The sequence below is a fragment of the Phoxinus phoxinus genome (genome assembly GCF_949152265.1).
Source record: "Phoxinus phoxinus genome assembly, chromosome: 13".
In the NCBI taxonomy this organism is placed as follows: domain Eukaryota; kingdom Metazoa; phylum Chordata; class Actinopteri; order Cypriniformes; family Leuciscidae; genus Phoxinus; species Phoxinus phoxinus.
In genome coordinates, this window is record NC_136888.1 from 15694539 (window position 1) to 15710387 (window position 15849).

General features: G+C 35.9%; 1 protein-coding gene across 10 annotated transcripts in view; it reads right to left on the reverse strand.

Annotated features, from left to right (window-relative positions):
* The window catches only part of nrxn3a (neurexin 3a), a 271016-nt gene that overhangs the window by 162695 nt on the left and 92472 nt on the right, over nt 1–15849 (reverse strand). For 5 of the 10 annotated variants that reach the window (XR_013800087.1, XM_079633499.1, XM_079633500.1 and 2 more), the window contains 2 exons: nt 15082–15096; nt 11760–11879 (listed from right to left, as the gene is read on the reverse strand). Coding sequence is in view for 8 of the 10 variants with exons in the window: in XM_079633499.1 (XP_079489625.1) it covers nt 11760–11879; nt 15082–15096 (135 nt within the window). In the remaining 2 variants the exon portion in view is untranslated. The remainder of the gene's footprint in view (nt 1–11759; nt 11880–15081; nt 15097–15849) is intronic. The other 5 variants (XR_013800086.1, XM_079633503.1, XM_079633501.1 and 2 more) reach the window with 1 other exon arrangement.

Here is a 15849-nt window from a genome sequence, read left to right on the forward strand (position 1 = left end):
TAACTCAACTGGATCAAATGCATTAAGTTCATTACAAGTCTGTCTCCATTCGCACAATATTGACAAAATTAGCATGCACTTCTTGTTTAGTTGAATTAACTAAACAGTGGCAGCACTTGTGGCGTTGAAAAGGAAAAGGTGCCTGCAGTGATGCTGAACATTCAGATAGGAGGAAAATTCCTCTTTTTCTAGTTAATTATACCAAATAAACAAGTTTAATTGACATCCCTACTTTATATACTCGTCATATTTTTTGTCAAGACCAGGCTTTAAAATATAGAGATACTGTGACATCAGTATAGCTGATAGCTGTTTTCCAATGCATTTTGAATTTTTACATTTGCAATGATTCAAATAGATGAAAAGGAAAAGGCAAAATGCAGTGGAATTTCAGTAAGGTCCTCCTTGTCCCTAACTGTCAACAAGTATGAAATGGTAAGGTCCCCAAAGCAAATCTGTCTTCATTATGTCAATGTCCTAGTTTGGTTGCAGTCCTCCTGTGCACCAGGGTACTATGCATAAGAACACCTCCAGTCATTCAGCCCAGAAGCCGAGAGAAGCCCTTTTTCTGCTGCCGTCTGCTCTGTCTGGCATAGACAGCTCTGATTAATGGTCCCATTCTGTGGTAATTAATGCTTTCCAGAAGTGCTGCCCGTCTTCCCGGGAACAATCTTCCTCATTGCCATGACAGTGTGAGCAGCCAAAGGGACGAGTTTAAGAAACTGCATCACATAGCAACCAAATTCATCTCCCATACCGTTACTTGAATGCAGATATCCATGCAGCCCAAACTAAATAAATATCATAATTCAAAAAAATAAATAAACTGTAGCAGCTCATCTATCTACTTTTCCTGCTTTCATTCATTACATATAACGTGGAGGCGATGGAATCAACGGTTAATTCTTCAACAAAAAAACTGACGTGCTGTGAAACAAAAAAAGAGAAAATTAAAAAGAGAAGGATGAATGGAGAAAGGTAAAGGCAGCTGATTGTATGGATAAGACGGAGCAGCCCTGTCTTTTTTTAATGCTGTTCTAATTGTGTTTTTGATTGAGAGCCCAAGCCGATCTGGAACTCTGCAGGACGAGGAAGATGAGACTCCATTCAGAGCAGTCTTAAGTGACACACGACCTGATCAAAGGCAGTTGAGAGTTACTGCTTCAATCAGAGCAGGATTGTGCAGATAAGAGAGGAGGAGAGAAGAGCTTTGACCACGTCCCACATAACGATTCTCTGGCAACATGAAACAGATGACTTCTTGAAAAAGCCAATCTGAGTTGATTTTTTTTTTTAATCCTGGAGAAAAGGCACCGGTTTTTCCTCTAACCATACCGTGAGCCTTTATCACATTTTTCTCTTGTTAAATCTTCGAAGTCTCCACTTTTATTTATTTACTTTGTTAAAGTGGGTTTAAACATCTGATTTAGATACTGTGGACGAAGGATGCTCACTTATGATATGCATACGGTGTTCAGATGTAATCTGAAATCTAAATAATAATAAAAACCTTATTTCATACGTACATTATTTAAAAAAGATTGTTTCTAGATAATTTTATATACTATCAAACAAAGAAAAGAAAAGAAAAGCTGTCCCCAGAGTGGAGGACTGGTGGTATAAATAATAATATGTTCAATATGGCTCATAATATGCAAAGCAAAATCAAATAAATAAACAATAATAATGAACTTCAAAAAGGTTATTTATTATAAGCAGTGTACAATTGATTCAAGCTACAAAACCGATTAGTTCAGAAGATGGAAGGTGATGTCACACATTTGAACAACCGTACATAAAAAATAATAATAATAAGAGAAGAAAAATAAATGGCTATGATACACTCCATTGAACTGGCAGGGGTGGAAAGACAACAAGATGATTAGAAATGGTGTAAAATGTGTGGCATTTGAGGCAGGGCAGAAATATTGATTGGCCACGTTTATGTGCTGGTACAGGGCATAATTTGTTTTTCCTGGAAATGCGCAGTGATGGATGGCTCCACTTGAGTGACTAAGCCTTAAAGCAAAGACCACTTCCCCTCCCACAAGGTCACCTTGCCTGACCAAAAATGGATTTTTGCACACTACTATTTCTTTATGAGCCATATTGAATGAAGTCACTCGCTGGAAATCATGTTTGATGGTCGTGTCAGGTGCGTCTGTTGGTTGCACGCAATCCCAAGTAGCCCGCACAGATATGGTCAAATAAAGGTATCAGACAACAGTATTGATTCGGGATTGATTTCGTACGCTCTAGCTGAGACGCAGAGGAGTTCAAAGAATATACTATGGTCCTGGAGAAAAAAAGAAAAGAAAAGATAAATAAATAGATTATGCTGAGATGCTTTATTGTGTTTCATGGGTTTCTCAGCGGAAATGCGAGAGATCAAATAAACTTGCTTCAACTGAAGCGGTTCCTGTCCGTTCCTCTAAATACAACCGTACGTCATTCTGGTTTTAAAGCTTATGGAGGCCTTGAAAGTGTCTAGTGCTAAACACATAAAGCCTCAATCATTACAGTGATACCAACGTTATTTTTCAATGTTATCGGGAAGGTTTGAGCACTGAACTGCCAGAAGATTAAATAAAGAATATCTCGGATTTTCTCTACACTTAAACTGCTTCGAAACCAAGCGAGGTGCCTATGAACAGTTTGTAATGATTTCTCAAAGTTTGTAATATGCAAAATACTGTTAGCGTATAAAATTTATTGATGTTAATAAATATTTCTAAAGCAATTTGAGTCTTGTGTGATTGACCTAGTAATTAAGTTGATAAAATGCATTTTTTTTAGGTGTTACCAATTGAAGTAATTTTTTTAAGTTGATCCAACTGTAGGAAAAATTTGTACATTTAAGTTGGAATGCAGTGAAATTAAGTTAGACTAATGTAAATAATAGGATTGAATGAACTCATATAATATAAGTGTGATTGACCTAGTGAAATTAAGTTGATAAAATGTGATAATTTAGGTTGAGAAAACTATTTTTTTTTAGGTGTTTACCAATTGAAGTATTTTTTTTAAGTTAATCCAACTGCTTACTTTTTACAGTGTAGGATAGCATTTTAAAACATCAAATGAGTGTTCCAAATGGTAGATCATGTTTATTATACATAATTCACCTCATATGGCTCAAATTTGAAGACATTCATCATAATTGTGGAGGGTAACTAATTAGAAGTATCGCAAGTAACTAAAGTAATACATTACTTTTACATTTACAATAAAATATCAGAGTATTTCAAATAAGTAATGCAAATTACTTTGTTTTTGCAACTTGCACTCTCATCTTAAAATATTTCAATACCATTGTTTTGTCTCAAGATAAACACCAGTAATGTCTTTTTCTAAGGCACGTTTATAGAAGCTATTTAAATGCCCTAATTGAACTAAGGCCTAATCCTGGCTTAGTATGAGCCCTGTTTGTGAAACAGGGCCTTTATGTATTTTATCTCACTTTATTAACAAGTGGCTTTGGTGCTGATCTCTGATGATCAAATTCAACCATAGGAATAAGCAAAAATAACTTTAGTTTAGCATCACATTTGTGTGACTCTGGCTTTTTCATTTCACTTTAGGCGTGAAAGGGCCTTTAAACTTGCCAAAACATAACTTTTTGTTGTTATAAAGAAAAAAATAAACAAGTAAGCCAAGTCCAGGAGAAAAAAAGTTACGCAAAAGTAAAGTAATGTGTTACTTTCCATAAAAAGTAACTATTAGTTACTTTTTTAGGGAGTAACACAATATCGTAATGCATTACTTTCAAAAGTAAGGTTCCACAACACTCTATCATTCAAAGCCAATTCAAGAATACATTGCAATAAGCTCAGTGAACAATTAATCGAAAATGCCAGACAAAACAAGATTATGTTTATCATAAATAAACTCATTTCATTCAAAATTAGTAGTGCATTTAAAAGTATTGTTACCTTAGCTTCGCAACATGTTATCATAGCAATATTGAAATCAATTTGAAAGAGGCAGATAGAGTTTGTAACAAAGTGTGCTGTACACAGACTAATGGATAGTCATTACAAACAAAAGCAATTAAAAAGAAAGTAAATCCGGCAAACAAAGCACACACTGCACTAACTCATACAGTATATAATTCTGTTGACAGAAAGAGGGCCACCAGGTCGATTGAAAGAAATTAAGGATATTAAACCTTCGCTCGATCGATCGGGCCGTATTTTTTAGACAGCTCCTTCAGAGCGGCATCGTTTCGTGCTTCACCGTAAACTAAACTAAAATAATAAAGCGCTGCCAATTCAATCTGTTGGCTGAAGAGGGCAGAGCATATCATCCCACACATCATGAATACAGCGTACGGTAATATTTCCTGTGAACGCTCCAATCCATTTCCATTGTGCCGTTGGTTCTATTTGAGGCTGTCAGATGAGGTCATTTCCCCTGTCTCACAGCTCTTTATCTTGTGTCAGGGGCCATCGGAAGTGCGGGACACCTTGGTGATGAATATGGACTCACATGAGCGATTCATCTTCCCGCCACCTCAGGTTTTTCATCAACGACAGCATTTTTAACTCAGAGTCACAGAAACAGCCCCACCCAGATAGCACAGCATGAGCTATGGCTGCCCACAAACCGGCCGAGGAATCTGATGACCGATTCTTATGAACTGCACAAAACAAACACCAAGGGTTTCTGGGGCTGAGGTCGACAGTTTAAAAGTCAATTTCTAACAAAAATAAGATTTTTTACTCAATGTCAAAACCTTAAGAAAAGATTTATATTAAAAATGGAAAGATAAAGCAAACATTGCTCTTTTATTTTGATATCTGCTGATTTCTCCATAGTTCAAATATATATTCTTTATACTCTTAAAAATAAAGGCTCTTTATTGGCTTCTGTTTTTCCATGAAGACCTTCCCATTGCACAAAAAAGCTCTTTATGTTGGAAAAGGGGCATTTAGATTCAGAACAGTTATTTTAAAACTTTTTCTTTCTCTTTTATGGAATTCCTGCAAAAACCTCCTTTAGGAAACTTCATTTTTTTAAGAGTGTAAATATTTACATTCATTACAATTTATCCTCTTTTCTTTTTTCTTTCTCTCTTTTTTATTTTATTGTAATACATTAGATGATCTTATGCACATTTATTTGTTATGAATCCCAGCAATATTTTATGCAGTGTTCTTGCAATTTAAGGGGAGACTTAAAAAAGGAACTATAGCCAGATGATCCTGCTACTATAGATGGAAAAACACGGTAGGAAATGATGTGTTTAAGTCCTCCTGGGAAGCTTGTAATTACAAGTTGGAAAGTCGTAATTTTGGTCGGAGCAAGCTGACTACCTTTTACTCTACTTGTTCAAAATGATGAATAAAGATTGTGCATTGGGTGTGTTTTTGCGTTTTTATTTATTAAATGTATGAGGCTGCTTTACTATATTGTGTCGTCATTGTACAATATCATTGTATTTTGTACATGCAACTTAGACTGTTGTATTGTAAAAAAAATCTCATCTTTCATTTATCTATCTATCATTTATTTTCATCAATTATTGATTGCAGTGAAAGTGACCTCAGATGACTTGAGCCGAGCGATATAAAACATTTATAATATATAGTGCAATATTTCATAAAAACACAAGAATTATCAAGATTAGTATTTTTAAAGGGATTGAGTTGAATGAAAATTCTGTCATCCTCAACTGGGCGAGTACATGATGTTTATTTATTATAAATGTTTTATCAGTGCACACACACACACACACACACACACACACATATATATATATATATATATATATATATATATATATATATATATATATATTTTTTTTTTTTTTTTATTCATGTGCCCTCGTAATCTTTAATCAAAATAACTTCCCCTCCCTCTTGCAACGACAACATCTCTCTTCTGTGATGACATGTTTACTGGCACGAGGGAGGGCGGGACAACCTGTCACTCACATGAGATCGACCAATAGCAAACCACAACTATCCAATCAATTCCCGATGGACAAAATCAAGTCTCGTCCTACATTTTTTTCTTCACGATAAGAAAGAAAAGACTACCGCAACTTCAGTTTCATGCCGACTTTAATATTGTTGTGGTGTTTTTCTTGCTGCTATATTGACTGATAAACGTTAAGTGAACTATTTTAGAGGAAGCTTTAAGATAATATGCAGATAAACTAAAATAAATATTTCATTATTTTATATCATAGTACACTGTAAAAACATTTATTATCAATATGACAACATCTATTTTTAAATTGCTTTTTCATCAAAATAAGTTGAGCTATTTTACACTTTTTTATAGTTATACAAGATTCAACAATTTTTTCAAAGTCAGTTTGATATAATTTAAGTTGAAATAACTTAAACATCCAAGTTGTTTGTACTTACAAATTTAAGGCAGCACATCAAGTGTGATAAGACCAATCAGCTTTTTGGGTTGCTATAATAACCATCTAACTGTACTGTACTGTACATTATCAATTACTAGGCTAAACCTTCAAAAACCTTTTGTTGAAACCTCTAAGTAAGAACCACAAAACAAAACAAAAAAACAGTCATTTGCAGTACAGGAAGTCATTTCATAATTCTAGTCAAAGCATTTACACATGCATCAGTTAATGAAATTGCAAAACATTTCCTGATATTTAAGCCTGCACTTGGCCTTCTCTCCATCTCTAATGCATTTCTCCCTCTCCGCTGAGACACACTGTCTGAGTAACACTACATTGGACACGAGATAGCTGAAGGTGCGCCTTTGCTTTTGTTGCCATCTTAATTGATGGTGTGGCTCAGACGGGTTCTCCTGTTTCTAATGGAGTGAGGAGAACACAGCTTTGATGAAGTCTCACAACCAGCAGGGGCGTGAAGCATCCTCCTCCTCTTTCCTCTCCAGCAAAGACAGAGAAAAAGATGCTCCTTAATTACCGAGACTCTGTTCATGTCAGACACACATGAGGGAAAACAAATCCATCCCTCCAGCATGTTATTTGTCTATCTGTCGTTTCATTTATATATTTATGAAACAAATGTTGGACATGGGAAGGGGGGGAAAAAATGGAAGAATGCCGATGGGTATCATTTAAATTGTGCAAAGCAATATTTCATGTTAACCCTAATAATTAATGTCTTGGGAAAACAGAAAGTAAAAGAATCGCTTCTGTTGTTTAACTAGGCAATTTGTAAAACCGCTTCAGAAGTTTTAGCATATAAAACAGGATCATCAAGAACCTCGACTGTTGTCGAGTCCCCGCATCTAAAACTCGACTAAAGTGTGAAGCTATGTGGAGATACATCATGTGCTGGCCATCCAGGGCCCTCAGCCAAGAAAAGAAATGACAGGCACCTTCAGTAAAACCTGAGGGAATTCATTAGCAAGCGCATAGAACAGCTCCTTCAAAAGCCATTTGTGAACGTCTCGTGGAATTTGAGCGCCGACTGCTTTGCTTTCAGGAACTAAAAGAAGTCTCCATGAAACGAGGCCGTTTAAACCTCTGAATAAACAGCTCCGTTCTCAGACGGAAACTCACACCAGTCTAGCGGATGCTGGCAAATTCCTTTAAGCGATATTCATTTGCCACGAGTTCATTTAACAGCCAATGGAGCTTCTAACCAGTCATTTATTACCGCAGCTCAATCAACGTGATTGCGGAGTGTGTCCAAATTAATAAGCAAAGACTTGGAATGCGAGGGGCAGCTTGCAATTTGGTGTTAGCTATAGCAGCTTGAAAGAGGCAATGAATGCATCTCATTCCTACACAAGCTCTTGTCTAATGCAATAACACTGCACTCCGTTTTAATCTTAATTTAGGGTCCAAGGGCATTGCTTTATATTCTGACTAAAAGCATTTTGATGATCACTGGCCTCCTTCAATGAAACAACCAATTAGTGTAAGAGTGATCGCTGGATTCAGTGAATCATTTAGTGCTTTTACTAGCAATGGATTCCTTCATATATTCAAATGAAATACGCAGAATCATACTTTGTTTTTAAGGTACTCGAAGATGCTTTAAGATAATGCTAATGCAACTAACCATATAACCATAGATAGTTTTTTAAAATAGAACATTTTATTTACTTTTGACTGTAAAGCTATTTTGGTGCTCTGTTGGGTCACGATATGCAAAATATGGGCAAAACCAGATGATAACAACTACTCTAGAAAATATGATCTTTCTAATGTAAAGTTCTGTTTTGTTAGGAATAGATAGACTACTGCAGATTCTAACTCTGATTGCAGAGATAAACAAATTCAAAGGGATCAGACCACAAGACAAAACGCTGCGAAAACAGTTGTAAGAAAAAGCATGACTGATAAATAAATGATTACATTTTGCCGAGTGGAAGCTTATTTATAAATAATATGATTTGACATTTAAAAGGGCAAATGATTGCGATAGAATAATTAAAGCATACAACCGCGTCATTAAATATCAGCTGCACAAGATATTAGCTCATTTATGCAGTATGAAGACAAAGCAGAAACCCCCCACAAAACTATGAATATAAATCTGGCTGCAAAAAAATAAAGAAATCTCAAATTGTGAGAACGGAACATGTGAGAATACATTTTCCTAAAATATATACTCAGAACCGAGGGTGCTATATAATAATGCATTATTCAAACATTCAAATTTTATGAGATGTTCTGGCACACTACAGACTTCTGTGGCCGCTTTCGTCTCTAACTAAAACATTACTGCCACCTAGTGTTAAATAGCGACTAGAGAGGTTCAGTCTGCAAATACATAAGGGTCACATAATACATAGTCTGTTTCGACAGTGGACATTAAACTCATTATTACGGCTCTATATTCTTTTGTAACTCAGCAAAAGTTATGGTTGTAACTACCACGTCTCATACACCACTTTTAAATGAGACATCCAGTGGCGTGTAGTGTTCTGAAAATTAGGCAAAACCCTCAGTTTTTTTAAATGTGTGTTATATAGTGTAAAATAGTGACTAAAGAGGTTAAATAGTGTCCCAGTTACACTTAATGTTGTCACATTTTTCTGGTTAAAACTTTACACAAATATAAGAATTATACAAGTATTTTTACATTATGTAAGTAATGTCAAATTTAAGAACATTTCAATTATTTCTGAACCTCTGTTCAGCTGTTATTTTTAATAGTTGACTCAACTTATTTTCGGATCATCAAGCTCGGTAAACACCGTCATCATGTCATCATGTTTTCAGGCCATTTCAAGTTTGATTTTGATGTGACAAAGCGGTGATAACTAAGTCGCTGAGTCGTTTACTACTTTAGTACAAAAACAAGAGGCAGGATTTATCGCACGAACCAATCGTATCCAATCACAGCCAATCCTAGCCAATAATAACCAACTGCAGAACCATATGCCACAGCAGTCTGAGGACAACCGCGCCAGGACAGCAGTCTCACACCGGTGTTGGGGTGGAGCTTATATAGTCGTTACGGTTAGGTTCAGTGGTTGGATGGGGATCGTATTTGTTAAGCTTATAGTTATAGCGAAGGGTAGGGTTAGTGGTTTGGGCGGGTTACGCGATCGCCATCAGCACCCTAACTTCAGATCTGACGCTGTTGGCCTGGCGCTGTTGTCCTCAGACTGCTGTGACGTGATATCTCATCATAGCACGATGGAGGCATTACCTCCTCACGTGACTTCCCCCCATCTATTCTCAATTAGGGTTAGGGTTACAAAATGTGACACTTTCTAACGTCACATTTTGTAATTGTTGCGTTGTTTTATTTTTGTAATATGTTTTTTTTTCTTCTTATATATATATATATATTTTTTTTTTTTTTTTGAGGAGGCAGTGCCTCCCTTGCCACCTCGGAGAAAACGCCCCTGATATCTGCGTATAGCACAATACCAGACTAAATACTAAACCAATAAGCTTGCATATCCCTAAGAATAGAAGAATGAATGTTGGTGCGGCTACAAAAACACAGTCCTTTGATTTCTCTCCCGTACACCAGCAAGTCAGATATTCTCCCAGACTGACAAAGCTGACACACACACATCACTCTTTCTGCATTATTCAATTAAGTCCGTCCCTATCTTCACTAACATGCTTTTGATTCACTGCTGCCCCTCACAAAAATACGAGGTGTCAAAGCAGCAGGCTAGCGTACTATTATGCATGTCAGTCTTCAATCTCTGGAAGGTCAACTGTGTTGTTCTTGCGGTGGAGGGGAGGAAGGCAATCACAGTCATATCACATTCTCACCGAGGCGCTTTCTGTGTCTGTAGGGATGGTGTTTATCTCCACCGACTCAAGATAACACCTTTTATTGTGGCAGTGATGTCAAAAGAATGGCATCATTATGACTATAGAATAAAGAGCGACTGTTCATGGTGGAAGTGCATTGTTGTGGATTGATTCTGGTTCTCCGGGGCTTTTAGGACAGATATGATACATGTTGACCTGTAATGTAAAGTTTCGTCTGAATAGATCAACCGTGTCCTGTGATATAGGCCTACTCATGCAGTGTTATCATATTTTTACTCTCAACACCCACCGTTTACATAATCAGATCTGATTAAATCCATTAAGAGTTCAGTGAAGTGATTAAGGATTTGAACTTTAAAGGGCCGGTTGTGAGCAGACTTAATGATTTTGTCTCTCATGGTTACGAGTTTCATGGCACCTTCAATCAGACCTTTATGAATATCACACTTAACAATTCCCGATAAATATAACACAATAGTGGCATCATAAATGATTTTGAAACGTAAGACACACTTAAAGATCTTTCTATTAGATAACCACATAAAATCAATGCATTAGCAAACAAAAGGACCTTGTCGCAGAACTAACACTTTTGCGAATCATTTTTTAAACCAAAATGATCGCCTGGTGATTTTGCAGTTGATGTATAAAGTCAGTGTGATTGTGCCAATATATAAATGCCACATGAAATTATTATATATATATTTTTTAATGTGGCTTAAGTGTTCAAATCCATTCTTAGGCCACTGTTCCTTCTCTTGTATTCATTGTGTAGTATTCTAGTTTTGTAATTTGTAATAATAATTTTATAAAATATTAAAAAAAGTGTAAATATGTGTATATGCAGTGTGTGTGTAATATATATATATATATATATATATATATATATATACACACACACTCTAAAAAATGCTGGGTTGTTTAAACCCAATTTTGGGTAAAATATGGACAAACCCAAATGTTGGGTTAAAATGTAATGTAAAAATTTAACCCAACGGCTGGGTTTGTCCATATTTTACCCAAAATTGGGTTGAAACAACACAGCATTTTTTAGAGTGTGTGTGTATATATATATATATATATATATATATTGTTTGTATTTTAGCAATTTATTGAATTATTATTTATTTGTTATTATTTACAAATGATTGAATGTATATACACACACATATACATTTATTCAATAATTAGCAGAGAATTTTTAAATATTACAAATATACAGCATATTTTACCAGCATCAGAAAGTAGTCAACAACACGTACCTTTGTTGTCTTCAAACGGGTCTTCAGAACATGAATGCAGTGTGTGTGTGTGTGTGTGTGTGTGTGTGTGTGTGTGTGTGTGTGTGTAATGTATGAGCTTTTGTTTAAGCTTTTGTGCAACCAAAAACCATTAGTGTTTGTGTAACATTTGCTATGTGGATTACAGCGTGCTCAATTAATCTGTCAAAGAGTGGGTCCTTGTGATCATTAAAATTGTGTAAACGAGTGAAACGAAGAGCGAAATAAACAAGAGAAAGAGAGGATGTGGAAACGGCACGAGGCGGAGGGTGACTTACGGTCATTACACTGCGTCCCAGTGTAGGAGGTCATTGAACAGTCACAGGTGTAGTTCTCCCATTGCTGGATGCAGATCCCCATGTTGGAACAGGAGTCTTCTTGGCATGTAGTGCTAGGACCTATGGTAGCAAAGCACAGCAATGTAATACTGGGGGCAAACGTCCCGTCATGCTGTTAAGGTTCCATGCAGGTGTGTGTGTTACAGTATACATGCAGTTTGGGTTAGTAGAGGTACTCAAAAAACATCCCGAAAGCTGTTGAACAAACGTGGCATTCCCTATAAACGACTGGATTTTAGTAACCATCATACATATTCAACATTGCTTGTTACAAAAGAAGATTCAGACATAGGGCCAAGCATGAACTTTCTCACATCTGCACAGGGGAACAAAGGTCAATGACAACATTTAATAGCGAGATGTGTACATAGTCCAGTATGTACTATTGTTTCACATGTTAAGAACAATAGTGTGCACACCAGCCACGTGCAGTCAAGTTGAGTGTGTTCCAAACACATCCCGTGTTTTGGCACACTTGGGTTCATTTTGAGGGAATGCAGCAAGAACAATAGAGCTCATTACCCAATTTAGAGTAAGAGGGAGAATGCATTCCCACTGAATTAACCGTGTAAACAAGATAATTGCAAATAAACTGGCTTTGAGTGCATTTTTCTTGTGAAATACAACTGCGAAAACAAGAGGTTAACCACAAACATAAACTTGAGTTTAACAAAAGGGGGAGGGAAAGAAGGCTAAAAGCGCATTTACTGTGCAACGCAAAAGTGCAACTTCAGTACTATGTAAAAGTTCAACATAAAATGATTCACCCCAATTTTGGCTATCAAAATGGCAAATGTGATATCGAATTGAAAATCTGAGAGAATAATCACAGTGAGCCTATGTTGTTCAGTCATAATAGCACATTAGGTCAAACATATCATTATGTAAACTGGCCTTTAGTTAGAATTAGAGTATGTTTGGTTAAAAGTTTTGTACAGATTGACATGTTTGAGGAGCATTAGATTATATAACTTAGTTCCAGTCCACTAATTTGACTAAACAAGCACAGTTTCAAGTGCTGATAAGGGTCATCCATATTATGCAGCACATTGTCATGTTCCCATTCCTGTTCAAAAGTTTGGGGTCAGTAGGATTTGTCATTTTTTTAAATTAATTAATCTATTTGATCAGACATACAATACAGTAATATTGTGAAATATTATTACAAATGTAAAACAAATGTTTTATATATTAAAATGTAATTTATGTTCCTTTGATGCAAAGCTGGATTTTCAGCATCATTACTCCAGTCTTCAGTGTCACATGATCCTTCAGAAAACATTCTAATATGCTGATTTGCTGCTCAAGAATATTAATTTCTTGTAAAAAAATAATTTAAAAAAAGTACTGGCTCCCAACTTTTGACCGGAAGTGTACACTGTAAAAAGTGATCAGTTGACTTAACTTAAAAAAAGCAAGGAAACATGTTGCCTTCAAATTATTGAGTAAATAAACCATGCGTAATTAAAAAAAATAAGTTGTTGAATTGTCAAGTTCACATAACTTATTTTTTTCAATTACACATTAAGTTTATTACTTCTTTTTTTAAGGCAATGGATTTCCTCACTTTTTTAAGGTAAGTCAACTGATCACTTTTTACAGTGTGCAGTTTTTTTTAATGAAAATCATAGCTAATTTTCTATTATCACAAGTGAAGGCTTTAAGCCCCTGGCTGAATGCACAGCAAAACATGATTTTTTTTTTTTCAGTGCTCAAGTTTTTTTTTTTTTTTTTTACTATTGTTGTAAATCTCTGTATGCACTGCATAACAGGAATTACCCAAACAATACTGGAGCAAAAATAAACTAACTTTTTACCTACAGCTGCGACGATATTCACTTCAGCAACAAGCACTCTTATTTGTGATATTGCTTAAATAATAAAGTCAAAATCACATCTGTCCTGAGTTTACATGCTCAGTGGGACACTATCTGAGTTTAAAGTCTACGGTAGCGTGCCGACATTTCCAGATGGATTTTCATGCTAATTCTATTAATTATTTTGCTAATCATATTGCTGTTCAGTGCTTCTAAAGACAGGCGAGAAGTAACCCATGGTGAGAAATTTAATGGATTCTCCTAAGCCAGATTCCTCTCTCAGCTGAATGTCGTTAGTGTAAAAAAAAACGAAAAAAAGACAAAGAAACAAGACAAGATACAGCAAAACAGGACGTGGGGACTTAATTATACAGGAGGGCTCATGTTTTATTAATGCAGACTCTCAGTTGCAATCATTACTTTTCTCTTCTCACTTTGCAAGTCTCACGACCTTCAGAGATGAACACAAGGGCATTGTCTTTTAGAAAGAAGTGAACCATTTTATACCAAGACATTGTTACAGTGAACCAGCTAGTGTCCGCTTTATGTCTGGGTATTGGGAAGAGTACAAAACAAACCGGCACAAGACAAACAGCAGCTTGAATGGAATGGAATTGAACCTTATATACCTTGTAGATCTGCTTTGGTGAAACCAACTTTGTAAAGCAAGAAACAGAAAAGCGAAAACAATCAAACAGGTAAGAACGTGGTCGATGGCTTCTGTTAATAAAGCAAAGGCTTTACTAACAGGACATGCTTTACCATTCTTAGGAAGGGTTTGCACTCTTGAGTTACCATACCATCGGTTAAAAAGAATGTTATTAATAATAATAAGAGTAATGAAACTGATGCGCTGATTTAGCATGGCTGGCTTGAACAAAAGTGAAAGTCTTCAGTTGCAAATAAAATAAAACAAAACAAAAACTGCAGTATGCTGATGAGCGTGTGCCTGACAAATGATCTAATTTACAGTTTAGATATAATCAGCCAACATGCAGAAAAACCAGGTTTCCTTTGCATATTCTATTCTAGTCCATTGTTCTGACAGCAAACACGTTAAAAGGACTTTCAGATGCACAAAACGGGCATGATAATGTGCTAATGCTAATGTGAATCAACAGGAATTGCTAAGATTGTATAAAAGCAAGTGGTTAGAGAGGGGACATTTTAATGATGTTGCATTCAGCGAAAAACAAAATGTTCCCCTGCAATACTGCAGCGTGTAATCGAGCCCTCGCCTTCCTAAGCACAGGTGCATCATTGCCATCTGGTGGATGAAAAGCTTCATTACAACAGAAAAGGAGCATTCATTGCCATATGAACCAGCAAGAATTCTGTTGCCATTGTGGAGCCATTCCATACACGGCTTACAGTTTTAACTGTGCACATACAGTACAGAGTGATGTTTCTTTCATGCTGGGCTGTGAACATAAAAACCTACTCACGTTCACTTTTGGATGCTGTGCGGGAGAGATAAACGTAAAACACACACACACAAAGTTGTTCTATTCATGTATGAAATGAAGAACTGAATTCAAATGGTGTCGGATATGTGTCTGTTTATAAAATATGACAGATACATCTTAAAGACACGTATTGAAGCAAGCCGGTTACATCAGAAAATCTGGTGTCCTGAAAATGTGTATTAAATGTTAAATTTGAGCATATTCTTCTTTTTTTTTCGGATCACACAATGTACTGTAGGTTCAAAAAGCTTTAACAAGGTCAGCTATATAAGGTTGTAAAGAAATGATAAATAGTTTGAAATGTTTTGACATTAAACCATTAAATGCGCATTAGTTTAGAGGAAAAATACATTTTCATATCTGTTAAAGCCTGTGGTGTTTGTAAACTAGATCTTAGTAGCTTTTTGTCTTTGTAAAACAGTCCCAGACTTCTGTATCCGATCATCAAGCATGCTGACATTTCACACTCAAGCAACAAAACGTGAAGATGATACAACTAAAGACCAAACGATTTAGGTTGATACGCTTTTATTCTTTGTTCAACAACATGTAAATGCAACATGTAGGATACTCAACATAAAAGGAGGCTTTTTGTTCAAGACAACATTGAGATGTGATGGATGATGGAAATGTGACGGACAATTAAATTCGTGATGGATGGACAAGCAAGAAAATGTTTATACACAAAGTTTTACTCAAACAAAACTATAATGAATCAGATAAAGAAAAAGAGAACACTGAGAACAA